The following is a 26,834-nucleotide window of genomic DNA, read 5'->3' as shown; positions in this document are numbered from 1 at the left end:
AAAAAAAAAAAAAAAAAAAAAAAAAAAAAAAAAAAAAAAAAAAAAAAAAAGAAACAACTATATTGTTTAAAATATACAAGGACTTAGAAAAGTTATAGTGAGTATCTCTCAGTGGAATATTTTCATGAAAATATACACGAAGGTGTATCTCAAAGAGAACTCATCCAGTCATGACATAATGGAGCAATCTATTATGTTATATTCAGCTTCTTATAATTATTCTTTATTCTACTATTAAGAAGAAAAATTAGCATTCTATATTAATGCTGAAGGTGAATTTCAGAAAGACAGGCCCAGTATTCAGTTTCAAGGACAAAGAAAAATACCTGCACATTCAATATAACTGTGTTTCCATAACTTGCAGGCACTGTGCATGCTGAATTCAAAAGATTTTGATTTTGAGATTACTATTATCTTATTGGTAAAATGAATGACTCAGGTAACATAGGTAACAATAGCTATTGAGAGAGCTATCTAGAGAATGTCTATTGAGAGATTTCAGAGAGCAAGGAACTGTGCTCGGTACTTTATGTGCATTTTTTCATTTATATTCAGATGAAATTAATTAGATAGCACTGTCAACACTGTGCAGACCTTTTGCTTACAGAAATTAAGAAACCTGCCCACTCATGGTTACACAGCCCACGCACAATTAAATAAAACCTCACAGTTGTCTTCCTTATTATGCTTTTGAAAAGGAGTTAGATTTAAATACATCAGAACTTTATTTTTATTCTCTTTATATATTATGTTCATTAACCTTTTCACAATCTTCAGATTTAGCACATCCATAATATTTGATTAAACTTTAATCAACATTGACTTAAATGTTGTTGTAGTAATTCCTAACATGACTTCACATTTTTGGAGCAGGAGTTGCTATTTGTTTCCTGCCCATAGGTATGCCCTATTTTTTTGGCACCCTCTGGCTCAGCCTCACCTTACACTCTTCTCTTAGCTCTGAACCCGAACAGTGATCCCCAAAAGAGCTTCTTCCTCAAAAGTAACAACTGGTTTTGCCCTATTCAAATGTTACTCAATCTCAAAGTGAGTATGTTCAGAGCTCACTGCCAGGGCCTTCTGGATCGGGAAGCCACACTGTTTATTTTTTCCTATGATATTTGTTCTCTGCTGAGTGTCTAAATCCCTCCACCTGCCTTTTCTAAGATGCCGACCATTCTCTTTAACTTATTTTTATTATCTAGTTTGGGCTCTTTATCAATGCCCTATATCGTAAAACATCAGCAAGGACTTTGTCTGTGCATATGTTTTTGAAGGATTTATGAATCTGTTTTTGACATGTTGTAATGATTACACAGTTTTTTCAGGTCCAAATAATACTATGCTGGCTCAAAATTCTGGATTCTGAAACCAAGAACCAAAGCATACACATATGCTAGTTCATGCAGACTTTCATTCTCCCTACCAATCTGTCTTCACATCCAACCTAATGTACTTATTCGCACCTCTCAGCTACTACCACCTATAATACAGCATTTCATCTCCCTAAAACACGCTTTCTTGCTGTAAATTACAAGAATACTATGTGGCATTGTTTTTGCCAAGCATTAAATATTGAGAATTCCAAAATATTAAGTACACAGAAGACCAATATTTAGATGGAGTAAATTATGCTAACCAATAAGAAAAATATTAACGTCTCCCTTTTTGTCAGAATTATTTTGTTATATGTTCCGTTAAGAATAACTTAAAATTAGCAGAAAGTTGAATAACCTTTTTCCTTTTTTTAAATTTCAAGCTTTTTAAACATTTTTAGAAATAATATAATACACATTTTTTCAATTATATCTCTCCTGCTTCACTTTTCTTCTTCATTTCCTACAGTATATTATAGTACTCTCATGGGTACTGTAATATACAAACTCACAAAACATACGTAATAAGAAAATATAGGATCTTCAAAAAAGAAAAGTCATAAAAACTACAGAAATACTGTAATAGCTTGACATCTACACCTTAATTTGACAGTGCCATACACCATGGGTTGTGAGAAATAAGAGAATGTGGCCAGGCAAGGTGGCTCATGCCTATAATCCCAGCGCTTTGGGAGGCCGATGCGGGTGGATCACCACATCAGGAGTTCAAGACCAGCCTGGCCAAGATGGTGAAACCCTGTCTCTAATAAAAGTACAAAAATTAGCTGGGCGTGGTGGCAGGCTCCTGTAATCCCAGCTGTTTGAGAGGCTGAGACGAAGAATTTCTTGAACCCAGGAGGTGGAGTTTGCAGTGAGCCGAGATTGCACCACTGCACTCCAGCCTGGGTGACAAAGCAAGAGTCTGTCAAGAGAGAGAGAGAGAAAGAGAGAGAGAGAGAGACAGAGAGACACAGAGACAGAGAGAGAGAGAGAGAGAGAGAGAGAGAGAGAGAGAGAATACACAGTAAAAAGAAAAAAAAACTATTAATGCTTTTCTCCAACCCCTAATCTAACCCACTCCTGCAGTTTTTCTTCATAGAAGAAGAGATTTTGCTGGTTTGCTTAAATACAGACCAAAATATGTTCACCTCTGCTCAATATTGTGTAGCTGACATTCTCCCCAAATATATCTGTAGACCAACTGGATACAAATAAACATTCCAACACTATATAACCTGTGGAAATTGATAAGCTGATTCTAAACCTTATTTGGTAATGAGCACACAGAGCGGAGAGAAGCCAACAAATCTTGAAGACAAAAAAAAAAAAAAAACCTCTATATATTAAGATATAGATATATATACAGATGTTAAGACCCGCATATATTAAAATATAAAAAAAAAAAAAAAAGTAAGCAGGAGACTTACACTATCAGATATTATAAAACTATAGTAATTCAGATAGCAGACTGATGCAAAGACAAACAGATCAATGAAAAAGAATAAAGCATTCGGAAATAAGCCTTTACATCCATGGCCATTTGACTTAGAACACAGAGAACACATCAGCACAATGGAGAAAAAAATGGTCTCTTTAGAAAATGACGCAAGCCAATTAAATATCCACATGGGAAATTAAAAAAAAATAAAGTTTGATTTCCTACATCACTGCAAACACACACACAAAAATTCCATGTGGACTATAAATCTAAACATAAAATATAAATTTTTTGAAAATAAACATAAAAGTATCTTCATGTTTTTATGTTACTCAAACGGCTTTAAAAAAGACACAAAAGTTGTTCAACATGAAGAAAATAAATTAAATTGTATTAAAGATTTCTCCTCATGAAAAAGTATAATAAATAGAGGGGAAATCCAAGCCACATGTCGGGAGAAGATATATCCAATAAATACATCAAATAAAGATCTGCAATCCAGAATACATAAAGAACTCTAAAGACTTAATGAGAAAACAAACAACAGAATCTCCAGAGAAAAATGTTAGAGACCAAAATAAGCACCACATAAAGAGGATATAAATACTGGCAAAAAGAAAATATATAAAGAGACGTTGGACTATCTTAACTACTAGGGAATCGTAAACAAACCTCAAGAAACCACATGTTCATCACAATGACCAAAAAGATAAATATCAGACAAAATCAAATTGGAAGCAACTGAAGTTCTCAGATACTGCTGAGGGGATATAAATTAGTAAAACATGTTGGAAAACATTTTAATATTATCCATCTATTAAATCTGAACTTACGCATATCCCCTTACCTAGAATTTCTATTCCTACGTATGCACCCAACAGAAATGAATATGTATTTATTAAAAGATACATATAAAACATTTTTAGAAGCAATATTAGTAATATAAAGAAACCCCAAACAACTTACACTGCCAAAGCCAGTATATGCGACAAATTAACTGTAGTATTCCTCTAGAGCAATGAAAATGTATCAATTATGACTACATCCAATAGCATGGACGAATCTCACAAATATAATCTGAGAAAATGAACTGTAACAAAAATACACTTTTCCTAAGTCTATAAAAATTTCATAAAGAAGAATAACAAATTTATGCTTGGAAGTCAGACCAGTTATTCTTACGGGGATTCAAAGCAGGAACTCGTGATGCTTTATTCCTTGACCTGAGCACTGTTTACACGACTGTGTTCACTTCATAAATATTTATCTAGGGGCACACTTAGGATGTGTGTGATCTTATATACACTGGTTGCATTATGTATGCAGGTTGTAATAAAAATTATACATCAAAAATATTATTTTGGTATCAGCATTCAATATATCTTGGAGTCTGTTTTCTTCAGGTGGTGATAGATTTGCAAATTACTATGAACCTCACTGACTTTTGTCCTTTTCTAGATTACTCAGATTCTAAGAGACCATTGTGTGGGGGGAAAAATCCAGAAACAAATAAAGTGAAACATTATTAAAAAGAGAAATATGTTTTTAAAAACTAGTATAGCTACCACATAAAGTTTCTGGATCAACTTGATGGGGATGCCTAGTTTAGAGATCATGTTTGTTCACTAGAATGCATTTTTGTGAATTCAGGCATTTTATTGCCAGTTTTTGAAAAAAAAGAAAAAGAAAAAGTTGTAAAGCCTCTGCAATTTCAGATTTTCAGTAACCAGTGCAAAGTGTATTCTCTTTATGCATAAAATCTCTCTCCAGGCCTGCTGGTTTCCCTTAAGGTAAATTAATTGAAACTACTAGGAAGAATCATTTATTTCTTATGGCTTATTTAGAACTAAATTTTCTTCATAACACATTTAAGGAACTCTTGTACTTTACCCTTTTTATTGTAAATATTAATAGACAATTCAAAATTAAGACACAATTATAGAAGTATAAATAAAAATATTTTTAAAGCTCATTTTCCTCATTTTTTTTCTTGTATTGGTGTTATAGATCTCCTGTGTCAGGTCAGTATAGCACAAAGTTAAATGGAGGTTCAAGACATTACAGGACATCTTCTGACAAAAGTAATTTTTATTTGCCCAATTCATCTTCTGAATTGTGCCTTGCAATGCAGCCTTCGCTTTCAGAAAAATACTGAGATTTTCAAAGGGATTACCACATGTCAATATTCCTGACAGTTATCTACAGATGATGGAGGATGTGGCCCTTGAAACATAATACACGGTAGTACACACAATCATCACTTCTCTAAAACACAAAAAGTCTCCTAAAGGTAAATGCAAGTTTACCTCAAAAAATAGTATTCCATACCCATACCCTGGATTGTTATACATTTAGTCACCTGAGAGATATGTAGACATTGAATACATTTCTAATACTGCTAGAGTGGACTCAAAGTTTAAAATATATCAGCCACCAGCAAGCTTAGGAAAGGCAAAATGATTTGGCCATTCATCAGATAAACTACTTTATTTTCATTTATCATGTCCACTGGCTCTTCAATTCAAAAAAAAAGGTCTCAAACTTTCTACTTTAATTCAGTTTTAAAATTGAATGAATTTCTCTTCAATTCAAAAAAAAAAGGTCTCAAACTTTCTACTTTAAAAAGTTTCCAGGCCGGGCATGATGGCTCACACCTGTCATTCCAGCAATTTGGGAAGCCAAGGTGGGTGGATCACCTAAGGTCAGGAGATCGAGACCAGTCTGGACAACATAGTGAAACCCCATCTCTATAAAAAATACAAAAAAAAAAAAAAATAGCTGGGAGTGGTGGCGTGCGTCTATAATCCCAGCTACTTGGGAGGCTTAGTCTGGGAAATTACTTGAACAAGGGAGGCGGAGTTTGCACTGAGCCGAGATCAAGCCACTACATTCCAGCGAGACTTTGTCTCAAAACTAAAAAAAAAAGTTTCCAGTTATAAGAGCTGCTTTTCATCTATTTTGAAATATCCAAGCTTTCCTCATTCTTCAGACAACTACAGCCTGGGAAAAGTAGTCCTATTTCTATTATAAGCAGTAAAAATTAAAGCAATTCTTAATTAAATTAAATTTAAATTAACAGGCCAAATTGTTTGCTAGGGGAATGATATTTTTTGCTGTCCCTTCCACAACAATTACAAAACTGATTTGCATGGAGGGGGGAGGAAATAAGAAGAGCAAAACATATGAAGAATTATTTCATTGTATATTCAACTCATGTCTACAAAAATAGACTCCATCTTGTCCACATGTATTAAAAGAACAAAGCAAGAATGTTTTACTTGTTCAGATTAATAAGGAGAAATACTATGTATTGGCAACTGGTAATTTTTTTATGATTCTTAATTTGTACAGGGGCAAAATGCAGGATAAGACTGTTAGAAACATCACATAAAGTTTCAGTTATATAGGAAGAATCAGGTAAAGATATGTATTTTATAATATGGTGACTATGGTTAACAACAATATATTCTTTAAAAATAAGATAAAGAATACAGTGTAGAAACAGATTTTTAGTAATCATCTGTCTGCATATGCTCCACAGAATTTCAAAATAAATATGAAGTATTTTCTGAAAATATATAAGATATAATCTAAAAATAACTGAAAGAAAAGAGGATAGAGAGTAAAAGTAAAATATGTAACGGAAATCAGAGAAAGACAGTATACCAAGCTTTGTACTGCATTCGTCTTCTAAAATTGCTAAAGATAAATCAAACATTTGACTTTGAGGTTCAGCAGAAAAAGCAAAAGGAAAATATTAAGTACAATATAGCTGATGATCACATAGCAACAATACCCACAGTTATTATTATTAATGAAGGGATATTTAGCCATGAACATTTCTTCGAAGTCCAGGAGAAACAAAAAGTTAATGTTCAAAGGCGTAGCTAAAACTTTCCTACTTCACACAAAAAATTACAAATAATTACAAGTATTCACCACTTTTTTTATAGATATGAAAAAGGTACTTGCACACACGTTTATAGCAGCATAATTCACAACTGCAAAAAATCTGGAACCAGCCTAAATGCCCACCAACCAATGAGTGGATGAAGAAAATGTGGTATATATACACCATTGAATACTAGTCAGCCATATAAAAGGAATGAAATCATGGCATTCGCAGCAAACTAGATGGAGTTGGAGGCCATTATTCTGAGTGAAGTAACTCAGGAATGGAAAATCAAATACTGTATGTTCTCACCTGTAAGTGGGAGCTAGGCTATGAGGACGCAAAGGCATTAAGAATGATATAATGGACTTTGGGGACTCATGGGGCAGAATGGGAGGCGGGTGAGAGATAAAAGACTACACCTTGGACACAGTGTACCTGCTCAGGTGACGGGTGCACCGAAATCACCAGTAAAGAATTTATTCATGTAAACGAAAACCACCTGTTCTCCCCAAAATACTTTTTTCCTAAACTTTTATTTTAAATTCAAGGGTGCAGTGAAGTTTTGCTACATGGGTAAACTTGTGTCACAGGGGTCTGTCATATCCCAAAATGATTAAAATACAATTAAATTAAAATCAATACATAAAATTTTAAACAAACACAAATTTGAAATGTTAAGCATAATATATAATGCCTTTAAGTTGGCAGGAAAGCATAACGCCTACTTAGATAATATTTGAATTCTGGTAGAAAAATAATGCACACAGATAAGTGGTAACAGTATAATTGGTTTCAGTGCAAACTAGACATATAATGACTCAGTTACAGGGTCATAGTCAAGAAGGCAATGCACCCTCAGGCAACTACATACATTTGCTTAGTTCAAAGTACAAACCATACAAGGTCAAATGCCATTCCAAAACATGAAGGAAACCAGACGAGATAGAATGCAATTGCAAAAAATCAGGAACCTGTCTAAATGCCCGTCAACCAGAGAGTGGATCAGAAAATGTGGTATATATACACCACTGAATACTAGTCAGCCATAAAAAAGGAATGAAATAATGGCATTTGCAGCAACCTGGGTTATGGTATGGTCATAGACAGAAGGAAACCAGTGATTACTAAGATCTTGTAAAAAACACCTCTCCCTTGAAACCATGAGAGGGGCTCCTCACACTTGGCAATGGGGAACCAAAATTCGTGTTTTGTGGGACCTTTACTTCAGGCTGGGTCTTGCTAACATCTGTACTATACATAACTAGGAAGAAAATTGTCATAAAATAACTCACTAGCTTTTGAGTAACATGAATCACAAATACTGTAAAACATAAATGGTGATTTGTAACCTATGCTATTTGATCTCCAAAATGTGGTTATCAAGTGTAACAGTTATCCTAGGGCACTTGACATTGTAACAGTAAATAACAAATAAATAAGCAAACCATCAGATTAAAGAATTTAAAGGGCGCCTGCTTCTAAAGCAATGTTTGTGTCAGAACACATCTGTTGCCCAGAGTAATGGAACATAAAGTCTCACAGAGAGATAAGGGCACACCCAGAACTGAATCCAAGTGATTAGACTGTCAGTCCAGTGTTCTTCCACCCGAAACGTGGTTAAGCCCGCTCTCAGAAGCAGAATGCCAGGCTGTAAATTGTAGCTCCACTACCAACTAGCTGCATATTTTGGGGGGGTTACTTATTGCTCCTGTGACGCAGTGTTCTCTGTAAACTGAAGAGATAATACTTAGGGGAAATATTAAAAACTCAGGCATGTTCTGGAGATACTTTACGTAAGACCCAAGTAAGCAGGCATAGGGCTGGAGACCAGGAGCCCTCAGAAGCTCTAACCTTTGTCTAGAAACAATATGTATTACTCTGCATTGTTAACCTTGTACATTTCTATACCTTTTGCTACTAAGGAAATTGGCATCCTCTGGCCATGACCGTGGCTTTTTTTCTGTCTATGGCATCACTTTGCCGAAACCTCTCATCACCAGTTTGTGCTTATTTTGAAAATGTAATAAACAATCAACCATTAAGTGATGTCTTTCTTTCTTGCTGCTTTTTCACAATACTATTTTCTTTTGGTCCATAAATGTCTTAAATTTGGCACCTTTAATAATTCAAAAATACAATGTTCAAAATCTTTTTAACTTTCCGTAGAAATCAAATCAACATAACTCAATTTTTTCTGATAACTATTTTTTTCATATTTGCCACTTGTGAAAAATAAGATTAATTCTTACTGCATTAGCATATGGAAAATATCTTCATAATTCAGAGTTTTTAAAAAATTAATCTTGATCACACTTAACATCTCCCTGTGTTTGCACTAAATGTTATTGTTGCAGCTAAGACAACATGCAATGAACTGGAAGAATGAGTTAATAATTTGAAAAGTGTTTCTAAAATCAAATCTTACTTGTTACCTCAATACAGGGTGTCAACGATTTACAGAGGCCGTCTCAAGTTGAAAAGCAATTAGTTGCCTTTTTATTTGTTTCCTACTTTTTGACAGAGAGTTAGTATGTTCTCTTTTTTTCTAAGAGGATTCTACTCATTTCTCCTGGGAATCAATGTAAGAGATTATAAGGAAAGGTCTTGAACTGAGGCAGACAAAACTTTAAATTCCAACTTCACTGGGTATTTGGCTGAGTAATACTGGGAAAGTCATCCAGCCTTACTGAGCTTCAATTTCCCCAAAAGTGTCATAAGGAATAACTGCATCTACTGGATAAATCAATGTTTTATTTCAATTTACTTGTTTTATTTTAATTGATATTATTTATTCTTTATTTTATTTATTTAAAGAGTGTAGGCTAAAATAAGTAAGTGGCATTTCACAGTTCTCAGAAAGTTAATAATGACAGATAAATAACAGTATTATTAATTAAGGAATATTTATCCATCAACATTTCTTCAAAGCCCAGGAGAGGCACAAACAATGTTCAAAGGCATAGCTTAAACCTTCCTACTTCACACACAAAAAATTACAAATAATACAAGTATTCATCATTTTTTCATATTGACTACATAGGTGCTTTATTGCAGATTTTTCTATATTCTGGATGCTGCTTCTTTGAGATTTTTTTTAGACAGATGTTGCAAGTATTTTCTTTTAACATATCGCTTCACTCAGTCATCTATAGCATCCTTGTTGCAGCAGTCTGCTATTCTGATGTAACCACATTTCATCAGTCATTTTCATTAGCATAGGAAGGGATCCCCAACCCTGAGGCCATGGACCACCACCAGTCCTTGACCTGTTAGGAACCAGGCCACACAGCAGCAGGTGAGTGGTGGGTGACTGACTGAAGCTTCATCTATAGTAACAGCTGCTCCTCATGGCTTGCATAGCCTCCCGAGCTCTGCCTCTTGTCAGATCAGTGGCAGCATTAGATTCTTATACATACCCTATTATGAACTGCACATGCGAGGGTTCTAGGTGGCACACGTTTTATGAGAAACTAATGCCTGATGATCTGTCACTGTCTCTCTTCACACCCAGATAGGACCATCTAGTTACAGACAAACAAGATCAGTGCTCCTGATGATTCTACATTATAGTGAATTTTATAATTATTTCATTATATAGTACAATGTAATCATAGTAGAAATAAAGTGCACAATAAATGTGATGCACTGGAATCATCCCAAACCATCCCCCTTCCTCCAACCTCCTGTTCATGAAAAAATTGTCTTCCAAAAAACCAGTCCTTGGTGCCAAAAAGGTTGGGGACTGATGGTGTAGGACATTTCAGTTAATGATGTTCAACTAATGCCCTACCATAGAGAGGGAGGAACCAGAATTGTGGGGAGGTTTTTTCAACATATAAAGTAGATTCCGATATGTCCTCTCTGCAGGCTGAGAGGATTGGCATGTTCCCACAATGAGCATCACTGCCATACTGTGGCAACTGGTGTCTTATGAAATAAAACGTTTAAAAACATAGGAAATCATCAAGAAAAATAAATTGACTAATAAATCTTTACTCCTGAATTTGAACATAAGCTTCACATTCATAAGAGCATCAGAGGAATGGATGCCAATTAAAAATCGCTTGAAAAAAAGTTTTCACATTCTTTCAATAAAAGTGATGCCTTCTCCCCTTGGAAATTTTTCTTTACTGTGGTAAAGTGTGCCTAACATAAAACTTAGCTTTTCAACCATTTTTTTGGTGTACAGTTCACTGACATTAAGTGTATTCACATTGTTCTGCAACTATCACTGCCATTCATGCCCAAAACTTCATCTTCCCAAACTGCAACTCAGTGGCCATTAAACAATAGCTTTCCATTTACCTCCTCCCACTCCACCCCCAGCACCTGACAGCCAACATTCTCCTTTCTGCCTTTATGAATTTGCCTACTCTATGAATCTCATGTAAGTGGAGTCATACAGTATTTGTCCATGTCTAGGTTTTTTCATTTAGTGTTATGTCCTCATTAATCCATGATGCCACATGTGTTAGAGTTTATTTCCTTTTAGGACTAAATAATATTCCATTGTATATGTATATCACATTTTGCTTATGCATTCACCTACAGATGGACCTACGGGTTGTTTCTACTTTTTAGCTGTTGTAAATAACACTTCTATGAACATAGGTGCACAAACACCTGATCAAGTCCTTTCTTTCAATTATTTTAAGTATATACTAACAGCGATATTTTAACTGATGTTAACTACTTGGATTAAAGACTAAAGAAAAAAATTACTATTGGATTTTCTTTTTGCATTCATTCCTCATAATTAAAATGACTGAGTACTTGTCACTAATAGAAATCAACTTGGCGAAACCATTTGTGACACAGATAACCACCATGAAACCATAGTAAACATAGATCTTCTCAGATTAATTTTTTTTTGTTCTGTGCACTTTTGATACAATTCATATACTTAAACGTGACATGAGCATTCAAATTATTGAGCCAGAAATCAAGTATCTACATGTCTGTATATATCTTTGTCCTAGAAAATCCTCAGGAGACCTCCCTTAGGAATCACTGCTCAAAAAATGACTCACATACCCACATCCACACCAATCCTTTGCAAAGATAACAGGACAGGAATGATTGGCTCAGACCAGTCATTTTTCACCAGCTTGGAATAGGCTTCACTTCCCCCGAAGCGCATGATCCCCAAAGGTAATACCATAATAAAATTGAACTTCTGTTAAAGTGTGAGGAAGGAGAAATGGTCAACTAATGGTGTCTACTATACTCAGTCGACGGGAGCACATAAAACCGAAGAGACTTCACCTAAATTAACTCATGGTACAAACAAAATAATTTAAAACCTACCTTCACTTGAATTTCAGATAGTTATATTATTTTTCACTCAGCATAGTATAAATGTGAACTAGAACTATATTAGTTATTTTGTCCATCTAGATTTAATTATAACATATATTCCTACTCAGTACAGAATAGTAACACAGTATATATTTTCTTTAAAAAAATGAATGTAGAACAAGTTTTAAAGTATAGTAAGCATGGCACTTCAGAGCAGATATACAATTGTTTTTATTATACTATTGCTTATATTGGATAATTTATTTTAACTGCTTTTATTGTGTCACTTTACCTATTGCATATTTAAAAAAATAATGCCTTAAATTCATGAATCATCTTTTAAGCTAGTACAACCTTGCTCATTGATATTTCAAAGTCTTGTCTTACTTTGTCAATCCTATTCCATGCAACATTACTTCTTTCCCTTCTTACACAAACCACATATTTACATTTAACTTCTATCATTCTGCATTATACCGTGGACCAAAAAAAAAAAATTAACTTGCATGCATGATATATGAACTCCTATTACCTAATACTATATAGCAATTGGTATAAACATGTCTTTCACAAGCATGGGCTACGTCCCATTTTTAAAATTATCTTTCCTTCAAATACCACAGCTTAGCTGGCCCCGATTCAGTGCTGTTTCCATTCATATTTTTGTTGCTCTAAGCATAAAATGCGAAGAACTGCTTAACTCATGCTGTGATTAAATTCTGGAAAGGAGAAGATTCCAAGCTTCAAGGCTAAAGGCAGCAACCGGAATTGTTAAATACTGAGGATTTCTCACTCCCTTCACTTCCTAAGTTCCTTGCCTCCTCTCATTCAAATATGCTCTGCACTTCCTTTCTTCTGGGTTTTGGCTTAGTTTGTTTCCTCTGCTTTGATTGTCTTCCTCGTGTAAGTTTCACTTTGGAAAAAAAAAAATCTAACCAACCTTCAGTGCTAGTCTTAAATTCCTCATCCTCCAGGAAACCTTTTATGTTCATTCACAAACTGAAATTGTGTGTGTGTGTGTGTGTGTGTGTGTGTGTGTATGTGTGTTTGTGTGTTTGAATCCACGTGGCAATTTGTGCTCTTCTACTTTACTTTTTTATTATAGCATACATTTTCATCAATACATTACTAAACTTTCTCTCTGTGCCTCTTTTTCTCTCACTCTTGTCTAAAGTACTTAATATATTACATTGCATGAGGTTGTTTCCTAGAAAGGACCCCTTTCCCTAGCCTGAATAACCCACTGATAGTTCAAAAAGGGAGGGTTCCTTAGAGTTCTCAGTAGTCTGGAGACACAATCAATTCCACCCCTATATATCTCACCACAAGAAGTCCATGCATTGTCTCCAGGGCATTTATCCCCACCCAGATGCTTCTTTCCATGCAATGTCTTTACACACCTTACTCTGACTCAGTTTCTCTCTGACTTTTATCCTATTAACAAACTTATCTTACTAACAATCTCACCTGACTTTTATCCTACTAACAAACTTTCCCCAGAATTCCTTGGAAATCACAGTCTATCATGAACAAAATCCCCTAAATATTCTACTTTCTCTCTCAGTATTACCTATGCATCTTGATTCCTTCCTTCTCCTTGTACCCCTCCTTGACAAAAGACGCTGCTTTCTGTAGATCTCACAGTAGATCTCCCAGCTACCGTAATTTATATAGTACAGAGCCTAGGAGTACAGGGCAAGCATCCCTCTGTCTCCATGGACACTCAGCCCTAATTCCCCTGAAGCAAATGCCATCAGATAGTACCACCCACTAAATTTCTTTGTTACAGTCATAACATGCCTTTTGAGTAATCTTTATTAATGGAATATTTCAAGATTTGGCTTACCTTTCTTGCTACACCACAGTACAGGGTTAGTAGCATAAGTGGTGATTTACAAATCCACAAGGGCATTCTAATCACAGAAGCAGCTGTCAGTCAATGATTCTCTTTTATCAACCTTGTTCTTTCCATGGATCAGGGACCTTTCGTTTCCCCCATATGCCAACCACCTCATGGCAGCAACATCTCAGTATCCCCACACTCTTCTGATCTCTAAGTGCTGAAGTTTCTAAAACTTAGTGTTTGTATTTTTTTTTTTTTGGCCAACCCCATTTTCTAGGTGATTTCATTTTGGCCCATTACTTGTCTCTCAAGTTTTGAACAGCATTTGCAACCGTCTTGCCAAGAATTAGGTTTCTGTCTTGAAAAAGCTTCACACACCTTCATTCCTGCCATCACAATAGGCAGTGGAGGAGGTATGAGGATCTGTTCAGAACAAAAACCACCACATCATTCTTCATTTTTCCTACTTTCCAATGTACAATTCATCAGCAAATCCTCTATGTTCTGTCTTTTAATCCCTTTCTCAAGGTCTTTGCAGTCTATCAACATGGTTTGAGCTACCATCAAATTCTGCCTAGACAAGTCATGCATTAAACTCATCTTTTATTCTTGTCCAAAAAACATTGTGTTACCCATTCCTGACATCCACCCTGCACAGTATCCTTTTATTTTGGATTATGTCGTAAATTAATAAAATCATTCAAATCCTTTCTTTCCAACACACCTAGAACAAATCCCATATTCTAGCCCCAGGCACATTTCTGAGCTCATTTCCAATCAGACTTTTTCATTCACACTAGCCTCCAGCTGCCTACTGACCTTTAGGGCTTTACAAAGAAAAAGCATACTGCTCAACTAAGAATCCCTAAGTCTTGGTCTTTCCTTTATTCAGGTCACTGTTTCAGTATTATCACAAAAGAACTACCTTGACTTTCTTATGTAAAATAGCACCACTCTCATTCTTCCCTAACAAACTTTATTTCCTTAAAATTTATCACTACATAACTTACTGGTCTATTCATTTCCTCAAACTCTTTTGCCTGCATTACTAGGGTGGGAACTTTGTTTTGATTGTGTATTTGTTTTTCAATTGCTCTATATCCAACTTCTAGGACAGTGTTTAGCATGTTATAGGTACTCAAATACATTTCACTAAATGATAGAACTGAATCAATTAAGAGTTAATGAAACTAAAATATAAAATAAGATAAAAATCAGCTACGAAGGATTCTTACTTGTGGATAATAACATAAATTAAATATAATGAGTGACAGATTTGTGGACTATTTTTATTTATAAATGGTCATTCAGATCAGGGGTCAGTACTTGGCATAGTGGAAGAGCTATTTTGCAAGTCCAACAAAATTAGGTTGAAGATTTTTTCTTACTGAGAGTGTTTAATAGGTGATAAAACTACACATAAGAAGAGCTCTAATCATGGTGCTCCTAGTAATAGGAAGGGAAAGGCAATTGCTCATGTGCAAAACTAGAGGCAATCAAAAGCTAGATTTGCCAGAGATGTTGAGGTTTTATGTGCAATTTATAGCAGTTTACAAGTTAACTACTAAAATGCTATCCAAAAAATAACTCTGCAGTTGAGAAATCAAAATGTTCAGCATTCAAACTTTTGCCTCACTAAAATTGCAGTATTTTCAATTTTTTCTTAGTAATAAAACATTAGTAATACACATTTGATTACAAATAGTCATAAATATTTGATTATAAACAATTATAGTAATTGATAATAAACATTTGATTACAAAGAAAAACGTGGAAAATTTACAACTTTGGTCTTAGATATTGCATTTTTGAAATTCCAAGTAAGCCAACATTCTCTGACATACCAAGGTTTTTGTAACTTCTACTAAAGTGTTACAATTATACTATTATTTTTTACTTTCTTTCAATCAGCATTTAAAATTCAAAAATTTATTTCAGAAAAAAATTTTTAGCTATTTATTACACTATTATTTATATTAGAAGTGTTAATTTTATATTTGTCATTAGAGAATCAATTTTGAGAACCTTTTGACTTTTATCCTACTGGAGGCATACAAACTACTAAGAAAAGATATATCTTTCAACTTCTTATTCAATGTAAAACATCATACATATTTTATTACCATTTTCATAGTAAAGATAAAACTCAAAAAGTTGATTAGTGTTTTCCTGATTAATCTGTATTGAGTTTAGATAACTAAACTAATACAGCTCCAAGTTTCAGGCTTTTGTTTATACAGCATGAGTAAGTATGCAGTTAATGCAAACTATAATGTTACAGCTAACTGCAAAATCTGAGCTTTGCTTTTATTTTAGTTCTGTATATTAACATAATATTCATACCTTCACTCTGAGTACAGAAGTAAACATTCTCGCATCTTCAGATACACCTCCGATGTAGAATTTTTTCTGAAACACTGGGGGATTATTATTTTCATCCTGAATCTCAATGTACACTTTAGCTGTATTGCCTGGAGGACAAGAAATGATACATTTTTTTATTTGTAGTTATTCATGGGGGAAAAATGCATTGAAGTAAATACTCACTCTACTTCTTTTTGGAAACATTGAAAATAACTTAAATCAAAAGTCATTTCTAGATGGCATGCCTACCACCCCCAAATTCAGGGGACACTGTGTTAGGCTGCTGTTATTTCTTTTAATTATAATGTCCTGGTAATTCATTTTACTTGATTTAATTTGGCACTAAAGTATTGCACTCTGCTAATTTTAATGAAACAACTCAACCATTCATGTTTACAAACACTTCACATGCAATACCAGTTATACCAAAGGGACACAAATATATAAACCCCTTATGAAATAATAGAAATGGCCATAAGCTAATATATGAATACGTATTTATTTATTCTTAAGTATAAAATCAGCAATGGCATTTCTTTAGCTTAAAATTGTACTATAACATTTTTATCTTAAGACTAAAAGTAACAATGTTTGGGTGAGGTGTTTATTTCCACAAACGGAAAACACATTTTCTTATGCCTTGGAAGATGTCAATGATAGAGGCTAACATTCATTGAAAACAACGTAGCTGAGGATACGATTGTAATATGACTCATAAATGCTGCATTTTTCCATTTAAATAACAGTAAATGTGCTATACATGTCATCATCAAATTTTAGAACTTCCCTCAATTCATTTCACCTTTAATGAGAAATGCAGTACTTGTCACTAGTCCAATAATGACCTTTTAAAACAGAATTTAATATATAAAAATAACTTATAAACCAAATAAAATGGGAATTATGTGGTTATTAATTTTGTAAAAAATAGATTCAAATAATTATTGCTAGTGTATTACTTAAGTCAACTTTTCTGATGCATTTCAGTTATGGACAAATATATGATAATTAATCTACATACTATTTATCAAGGATGCCCTTATTTTGGTGTTTTACCTGTGTTTAATGCCTCCTGTGCAATTTTAAATAATTAACGCTAGCCTATTTTAGGGTACATCATGGATATTTGTATTGGTTGAATAAATGAATGAATGAATAACATGTATTAGTAAGAACTTAGAAATAGTCTGTCGTGTTTTGTTTTTTGTTTTTGATTTTGCTTGCCCTGGGAAAGGTCAGAGAGAACAGGGAGTTAATTCCAAGATTTTGCTCCTATCCTGCTGCTATTCATTTCGTTTTTCTCTATTTGTCATCCACAACCTGGAAGAGGTAGAATCAAGAGGAAAACTGCTAGCTCAACAGCGAAGAGAACCAGCAGGGAAGTACGGCTAATAGCAGATTATGCTTCTCTGTCCTGCAGTGCCAGGACTCTGACTTGTACCCTAGTCAGCCACTGGAAATCAGAGCTCATCCAAAATGAAATTAATTTTACTTTAGCAGCAGACCATTTTTATTTCTAGAATCAAAAAAGCTAACAGCTCTAAATTTAAAAATAAAAAGAGGAATTTTAGCATATATCACCTTTCCAATAACTTCTTTCCTCTTTCATTCAGAAATATATGCAATTCAAATCTGTTATTTCTTTTCCAAACTCTTAGAATGACAGAGGTCTCAGAAAAAATACTGATTATATATCTTCTTCTTTAAATGGGATGAGTCATTAAAAATGTTACACAATTTGCAAAGAACAAGAACTTGATCATGACCTATTCCCTTACTTCCCACCCCTAACTTCATATCTGGTTGGTAACCAAATCCTACATGTCAGCATCATAAACAGGTAAATAAATGCACAACAAATATGTCTTATGTCATTTTTTCTCTCAATTCCACAGCCGCCCATTTACTTAAGTCTGTTGGTGTCTCACCTGTGAGATTAAATATCATCTGTTCCCCTATCATGTCTTTCTAATGTGTCCTATATTCCCATATCACAGAGACATTACAAACTACAAACAGGATACATTAAATTCAATGTTAAACCAACCAGCATTCATATGTGCACTCTACCATTTAATTGTTTCTTTAAACATTCATTATAACTTTTCAGGGGCTGTCATGTGTTGGCTACTCTGGTTACTACTATGTGAGATAAAATATAAAATATATAACCTTCAAAACATAAAAAACGGTATCCAACTATTTAGTATAAAATATAAGTTTCTTAATCTAACGTTGTTATTTGGTTTTATTTCATTCTAACGATTTTATTATCACTGACAGAAATTGTGAGCAATTTTGTGGCTGTAACTGCATATATACATACACAATCCACAAACCCCTCATGGACACACACACACACACGCACACACACACACACACTCATACACGCACACAAACCTACAAACCTCACGAAGTCCTAAAGAATAAAAGAAATGTATTATAAAGCACATGGACTCTATTTCAGTAGAAATTTAAGAAACTCATGATTTTGAGTTATCAGATTACTCATTTTTTAAAACAGTACTACACTAATTCATTTAATTGACAAATACATTTTAATGGATGTAGTGATTTTTTCACCATATCCTCAAAAAGTCTATGACTAGTGAAGTAACTTGGTGGTATATTCTATAGAAGAATAACTTTATTTGACCCTGGTTTACTGAAAGCTAGGTGGCTTTATTTTGTAAGTCAGGCATTTATTTACGTCTGTTCCTATGTTTGGTTAAGTATGTACTGACAATTCTTAAAATATCATGTGTATATTTGTATACATACTTATATATATATAATTTGTGCATATAAGATTCAAATCCCAACTTGTTCCAATTAGAGCTCCTTTGATTCAATGGCCTATATCAGATATTAAGTGATTTGTGGGAAAAACTTCCATGGGTAAACCAAAATATAATGATATAACTGGAACATAAAGGGGAGAGATGATTATATTTAACTGTGATATTTTAATTGAATGATATTTAATTATACAGAAATTAATGACTATACAATACAAAATTTCAGAATATTTAAGAAACAGCACCCAGAAAACTCAAAAACATTGTTTAGACTTAAAAGAAAAAATTTATACATTTATTTATTTTAAAAATCCAAGATCACTCAGTATTTTTCACAAGAGAATCACCTATAATGTGATTAATAACAATATTGTATCATAAATTTTGAAATTTATGTTTGTTATATATCTAATTATACAGGGTTATTTTTAATAATCAAAAATAAAGTTGTGAAAAAGGTGTTGTCATTAAGTTTGTGACAGATGTTAGAATAAAATTGTTAATTCTTATTTTCTATAATGTAAAATACACTAGTTTCCTTTTTTTTTTCCTTCTCCCTAATAATTTTATGTAGTTGTTAGGTATCTCTCCTTTGAAATGCTATAGTGCATTAAAAATGTTTCTTTCCATAAACTTTCCAGAGCTTACTTGACATTGCATTTAGTTATAAGCATGTGTTTTATTCTTACTAGATTTCAATATTCTTCAAGATGGAAATTGTATCTTCTACATCTATTAGTACTATAATGTCCTAGTTTGTTGGTAATTTTTACCCTCAGATATTATTCTAACAGAATTTCTTAATTTTTTCTAAACAAAAAAGTTGATATTCAATTAATTTATTAGTTGTCTTTGATAATAATGAGATTGTAATAAACTTAAACAAAAAGTTAACTCTTGGAAAGATATGAGGGAGCTCACTAAATCAGTGTGAAGTCCAAAGAAGCCATTTGGTATCACAAAATAATCAGGAAGTTTCAGAGTCTGGAAAGCAGCAGATGTTTGATTTTCTTGCAGTTAACGGCAGATGAAATAAATCAGCAAACTCTGTTCTTTTATGCTCCTTTACCCTACCCCTTCTTCCTTATGAAGAAGGCTTAAGAATCATACCCTGGGGATATATTACGTGACTGCCCTAGTTTGGGTCATGTGCTTGCTCCTTGTCTAGGGGAGGAGAGGTCACCAGATTATCCACTTGACAAGTCACTGGAACAATTATAAGACATTGTAGTGTATCTAATTCAAGAATGTATAAAATAAATATTGGCCAGTAAATAAAAAAAGGAAAAAAAATAAGTGTACACTTATAGTTAAATCACCAGAACAGTGTTTTTAGATTTTTTAATTTATGTTTATACAATGTACACTATGTCATCGATTTCTTTGGCTCACATGCTTCCCCACTAAGGACTGTACCATGTTCTTCTACCAAATTTGGATACTGATTATTTCAAGGCAGAAACTTGGAAGCAAATCTGATTTAAATTCTTTTAAGAGAGTCTGTTTTTTTTTTTTTAGATGTCCTTGAGTATTTACAATAACTTTTTCCATGTTGTATCCTTTATTTAATGTGGACATCAAATACGTAACGAGAGAGATGCTAGAAAGAAAATGGAAAATATCATGATAAAATAGATAGAAAAATAATGTGTGGGGACTAAAACACATGCCTAAGATCCTAGTATTCTCCTCCAGTCTCCCTACTGGGTCATCTAAACAACACAAGTATTGGGAAGAGAACCAGAGAGTGAAAGAAATTACAAAGTAGCCAAAAGAGTTATTTGGAAAGTGCTTTGGTTAAGAGATATAATTTTTCTGTGTGCTTTGGGGCACAATGTCTTATTTTTCTTCCATTATTAATTTTTTTCTCTAATTTTATGTGGGACAATCTTTTCTTTGGGCAGAATCTCTGAAGTTCTGGCCAAATAATGAATACCATCTCATTATTATAGTCAAAGAAAAGTAAAAAATTAATTAAATATCAACTTTTTTTGTTCAGGAAAAATTGAGATAAACCAGAAGTTTTAAAATTACTCCTGAGGTAAGAAAATTTGAGATACCTTCTTGGGATGTTTTAAAGACAGAACATAATAATTCTGTGTAGTCAAGCTCAGAGAAGAATGTAAAACAGTATAGATACCTCCTTGAATAGCATTTCTGTTCTATTTTAGACATTTAGACATGGTAAAAGGAGTTCAAAAGAGTGATGTTTAAATACCCATTAACCTCAACTTGACTCTATGATGTTTAATACCAAATTTAGTTGGCTTTTTTTCCTTTCCCTTTTAATAATCAATACTGTGCTGTTAGTTTTTTCTTTTTAGGAGGGCCCTATTATCCTCAAGATGAATCTATTTCATGTATACACATGGCAAACCTAGTGCCTACATTGTATTGGGTTCTCAAAGAAAGCCTTACTGAATAAAAAGGCAGTGAGTTAAAAGTGTTCTCAACTGTGATCAATTTGGCCGCTCTGGAGCCATTTTTGGTAGTCACAACTATGATGATGGGGGAAGGCAGTGCTACTGGAATTAAATGAGTAGAGATCAGGGATGCTGAGAAATATTCTGTGATGAACAGAACAGGCTCTTATACCAAACAAAAAAAATATTCAGCCCAAAATGTCATTAGTGATGAGGCTGAGAAACCCCAAGTTAAATAAAAAGAGAAAGAGGAATTAGATGAGTTAAGATAAAATGGAAAGTTTCTGTAAAACTATAGTAACACCCTCTTCTGAATCCATCTGCATGCACATGCCTTTCATGTGGAGCTTATCCAAATATTCTGTAATTATCTGATAACACATGGTTACACTCTTTTTGACTGTGTCCTTTGAAGTCAAGGGTTCAATCCTGTTTATCTCTATTCCTGTCACTGCCTTCTGGCCTTTGTTCCCGACATTCCCTCCATCTAAATTGTTCTTAACTCCAACCCGTTTCTCTAGTTATTGCCGGCAAACATACGTCAAAAAAATATTTATTTCCATACTTGGGGATGTAGGAGCTTAGTCTTATTAGAAAAGATATACTAGACTATATTTCCTTCAAAACCTTAAAGGAAAGGACTGTGTTTTTCTTATTGTTGTGCATCCTTCTCACCCTAACATACTAAATGATTTTTAAAATTGTATCATGGTAAATTATTTATAGATTCTTCAAACAGTCCTATTACAGAGAACTTTTTAAATGCTTGGAATACCAGATTTATATTTATTAATTTGCTGGTACCAAGAGACAGAAGTCAGTTCCTTGCTTTAAAAACATACAATTTATTATGCCGTTTTTCCTTTAAGACTATTTTTCTTTATGCTTTACAGGTAAATTAATTATGGAAGCATTATGACTTCCACATAGTCTGTAATCCCCACATATGGAGGGAGGAATCTAGTGGGAGATGATCAGATCATGGGGGGAAGTTTTCCCCATCGTGTTCTCATGACAGTGGGTTCTCAGGAAATCTGATGGTTTTATAAGGGGGTCTTCCCCCCTCACTCTCTTTTTCCTGCTGTCTTGTGAAAAAGGTACTTGCTTCTCCTTCCCCTTCCACCATGACTGTAAGTTTCCTGATGCCTCCCCAGCCACACAGAACTGTGAGCCAATTAAATCTCTTTTCTTTATAAATTACTCAGTCTCAGGTACTTCTTCATAGCAGTGTGAAAACAGACTAATACAGTAGGTATTCAATAAATGTTAAATTAAATTGTAATTGTTACCACTTCACTATCCCTAAGTGTTCACTTAAATAAAATAAACCACTCTATTTTATTGCTGTAAATTAAATGAGATAACAGATTTTTAAGCATTGAAAAATCATAATAACAGAAGGTGGCATGTTGTTTCAATTAAAAGCAATACATTAAAGGTAGCAGATTTCTCTAAAAAGTTTAACTTTGGGAAAATATTTACTCTGAAACAATTTTGTAATTTGATGGGCTATTTGGAAGCATCTTGAGAATTCTCGGTTTTTATATTATTATTAACTTCCTCTATGTTCCTCTGTTCCAGTTTGTATTCTGGATAATATCTGGTTCTATAGGCAAATTATCTGAGATAAACGCTTAAGCTGGTCTTACTAAGGGGTTAATAGATACATATTTTGAGATATACAGGTGGAAATACATATTTTTACTACAGACAATAATTTGTATAATTTTAAGTTATTCACTAAAAATATAAAATCAAATTTGAGAGAAAGGAGAGAAAATATGTTAAATTGTGTCCACTGGACAGAATTAACAGGAATAAAATATACTTATAAAATATTTAGAAAATAAATTATTAAGTATATTAGGATGAGAAGCTCACTGACTATTACTTCTCAGCTTTTGCTCTGCAGAGATTATATTTAGATACATTTATATATACTACGTATTTTCAGTGGTTAGGCAGAAAGATAGAATCTTTTGTGCTTTATTTCAATAGTTTTCTAATTTAGCTTTGACATTGAATTAATTAGCCTCTGGATGATGTTAATTGTTTGATCTAAAACATATATTTTGTGTATGTGTTTGACTGAAAGGTTAATAACTGAATTAAGTAAATAATTGCATGTTACTACTGGCTTTAACATCTGATATTCATATTTCCTTTTTTTCTTTTTCTTTTTTTTTTTTTTTTGAGACAGAGTCTTGCTCTATTGCCAAGGCTGGAGTGCAGTGGCAAAATCTCAGCTCACAACTCAGCGCAACCTCTGCCTCCCGGGTTCACCCAATTCTCCTGCCTCAGCCTCCCGAGTAGCTGGGATTACAGGTACCCACCACCACACCTGTCTAATTTTTGTATTTTTAGTAGAGTCAGGATTTCACTGTGTTGTCCAGGCAGGTCTCAAACTCCTGACTTCAGGCGATCTGCCCACCTCGGCCTCTCAAAGTGCTGGGATTACAGATGCGAGCCACCACGCCCAGTCCATATTTGTATAATACATAATACTTGATTTTTGGCTAAGTTTTTTCATGAAGAAAATGACAACATTGACACTTTGTCATTCCTCAGTATCTGTGGGGGATTGGTCGTAGGATCCCCTTCTGATACCAGAATCCACATGCTCTGATACCAGAATCTGATACCAGATACAGATGCTCAAGTCCCTGACAGAAAATAGCCCTAGTATTTGCATATAACCTACACACATCTTCCCATATAAATCATCTCCAGATAACTTATAATACCTAATACAATGTAAATGCTACATAAATAGTTGTATATTATATTTTTAAAGGAATAATGACAAAAATTCTGTGCATGTTCATTACTGACAAAATCTTCCATTTCTTTTCTGAATATTTTCCATCTCTGGTTGGCTAGATTCATGAATGCAGAGCCCATGGACAGAGAAGGCCAACTGTATAGTGATGAGGAAATAATCAGAAAAAACACCAGTAATATTCCAAGTATTACTTAAATTTTGATTTTGAATCCATTTTAACATTTTTTCCTACTGGAAAGATTTTATGAACTAAATTTATCTGCAAATTGTAATCACCTAAATAGGATTTAAGGATGGAAAATTGTTTCTTTTCACTGGTACTGGCAACATTTTGTTATTCCTGAGTTCAAACGAATACATTTAAAAGCCTCTGCAACCCAACGATTGTGACTTCTAACTCATTCAGTTTCTAGGAGAAAAGAGACACTATTTTAAATCACTTTTATTTATTAAACCCTAGCTCTCTACAAAAAGCAGTTACTACGCTATTATAGGACTCATAAGGATCAACAAAACTGTTGTAGGTGTAATCTGAGCAATAAAAATTTAAGCATAAATTTTGAAAGTGGAGCCCAGGTCTAACCTGATAAGAGCACATGCATGCTGTGTGACTTTATATAGGTTACTTAATCTCTCTGAGGTAGTTTCTTATTCATAACATGATAGTAATTTTACATAAATAACTAGATTAAATAAGCAAATGCATGCAAGGCATTGAATACATGGTACCTTTACTATTTCATATATGCCTCAGAGATTCCTGGCTCCCAAGGCAGGAGGGAGAAAACAGTGACATTATTACTATTACTAGAAGGAAGAAAAATACCAATACCATGAAGTTGAAACAAAATTTCCTAGCACTGAATTTTAAAAGAAAAAAATTTTTATATGAGATATTTTATAGGGCTATAGTACATATCAAATAATGTAGTGGAAAATACATAATTTTAGTGCAAATAAAATAATTTTACTAAATCATGATGAAATACTATTAGAAAACATAGGAAAAGTACCATATCTTATTAAATATGCATACTTTTGTTTACACAGACAACAAATTTATAGAAAATTTATCACAAAAAGCAACGGTTCAAGAAAATCAGACAGTATATGATGTTTGACCTAAGACTATTCCATTGCTATTACAAGCCTAGTAGAAATTATTGTACACTGAATTGCAGGATCACAGCTGAGAAAGGTGAAATTACTATGTCTGACTAGACCATTAAATTACCTCTGAATTGTTTGACATATAATTAAAAATAAAAGTATATTTATGCCCCAAAACTAATATTTTGTTTAAATAAAAACAATAATCAATAAATGTAGTAAAATAAATAGGCTAACAGAAAAACAATTTAAGATGCAAAAAAGATTGTGTCGTGGAAATGTAGTTTGCTAAGCACTCAGAAAGACACATGGACTGTTGTTATGGTCACCATGGGCAGTTTTGAATTTTCTTATATCTACCTAAACACAGACATAGACACGGCAAATATTAACACTATGTTTTTTTTTTTTTTTTTCTTGAGGCTATAAAGGAGCTGTGTCTAAAAGATTAGAGAGGAATACATCAAAAAGAAATGAACTGACATGGGTTGGATGTTTGTCTCCTCTACATCTCACATTGAAATGTAATCCCTAGTATTGGAGGTGGGGCCTGGTGGGAGGTGTTTGGATTACGCGGGTGGACCCCTCGTGCATGGATTAGCGCCATCCCCTTGGTGATGAGAGAGTTCTCACTCTGAGTTCTCAAGCGATCTGCTGTTGGAAAGTGTGTGGCACCTCCCCCTCCCTCTTGCTCCTGCTTTGGCCATCTGATGCACTGGCTCTTCCTCCACTTTTCACCATGATTGGAAGCTTCCTGAGGCCCTAACCAGGAGCAAATGCCAGCAACACACTTCCTGTACAGCCTGTAGAACCGTGAGCCAAAACAAAATATTATTTCTTTATAAATTACCCAGCCTCAGACATTCCTTTATAGCAATGTAAAAATGGCCTAATACACAAACCAAATATGGTTTGCCATATTTAATGGAAGGAATGGAAGGTGCATTACTCTTTCTTAAATAGTTTCTCTACATTAGATATTTTACTTACAATAATTCTTTAAAAACCTTGCAAAAATCCATGAAATAGGTATCTGCATTTCTGCTTTGTAGATAAAGAAACTGAGACTCAAGAGGAATAATGAACTAGTCAACTATTATACAGAAAAGCCAGGCTTCATTCCCAGGCATGATTAAAATTCATGTCCAGGTTTCTCTCCCTAGTAAAAACAAGATTTGTAATAACAGCAAAGTTAACTTCCATTAGACGCTTTTGTTCAGCTTCTAGAATACAGGCAAGCAAATAGTAGTACTGAATAAAGAATTATTGAATAAAACGATATATCTATTTCAAAAGGCAGACAAGTACAGTTGTCCCTTGTATGTTTGGATATCATCCGAAGAGTTATTACAAATCATTTAATGGATTAATAAATGTTTATGACTCACTGAAAGAAGAGAAAAAATTGCTTTTCAAACAATGTGCTAAATTATTTAATGCTGCTCAAATAGGAACCTCTGTTCTTTAATGTAATACACACACACACACACACACACACACACACACA

General features: G+C 33.8%; 1 protein-coding gene across 10 annotated transcripts in view; it reads right to left on the bottom strand.

Moving 5' to 3' along the window:
- Nucleotides 1–26,834, bottom strand: part of PCDH15 (protocadherin related 15) — a 1,323,555-nt gene that overhangs the window by 86,610 nt on the left and 1,210,111 nt on the right. For all 10 annotated transcript variants that reach the window (XM_037741275.1, XM_037741277.1, XM_037741276.1 and 7 more), the window contains one exon: nucleotides 16,194–16,321. In XM_037741275.1, coding sequence (XP_037597203.1) covers nucleotides 16,194–16,321 — 128 coding nt within the window. The remainder of the gene's footprint in view (nucleotides 1–16,193; nucleotides 16,322–26,834) is intronic.

This window comes from Cebus imitator, unplaced genomic scaffold (genome assembly GCF_001604975.1).
Source record: "Cebus imitator isolate Cc_AM_T3 unplaced genomic scaffold, Cebus_imitator-1.0 Scaffold97, whole genome shotgun sequence".
Classification (NCBI taxonomy): Eukaryota; Metazoa; Chordata; class Mammalia; order Primates; family Cebidae; genus Cebus; species Cebus imitator.
The sequence above is the reverse complement of the archived record's forward strand: the minus strand, read 5'-3'. Positions and strand labels throughout refer to the sequence as shown.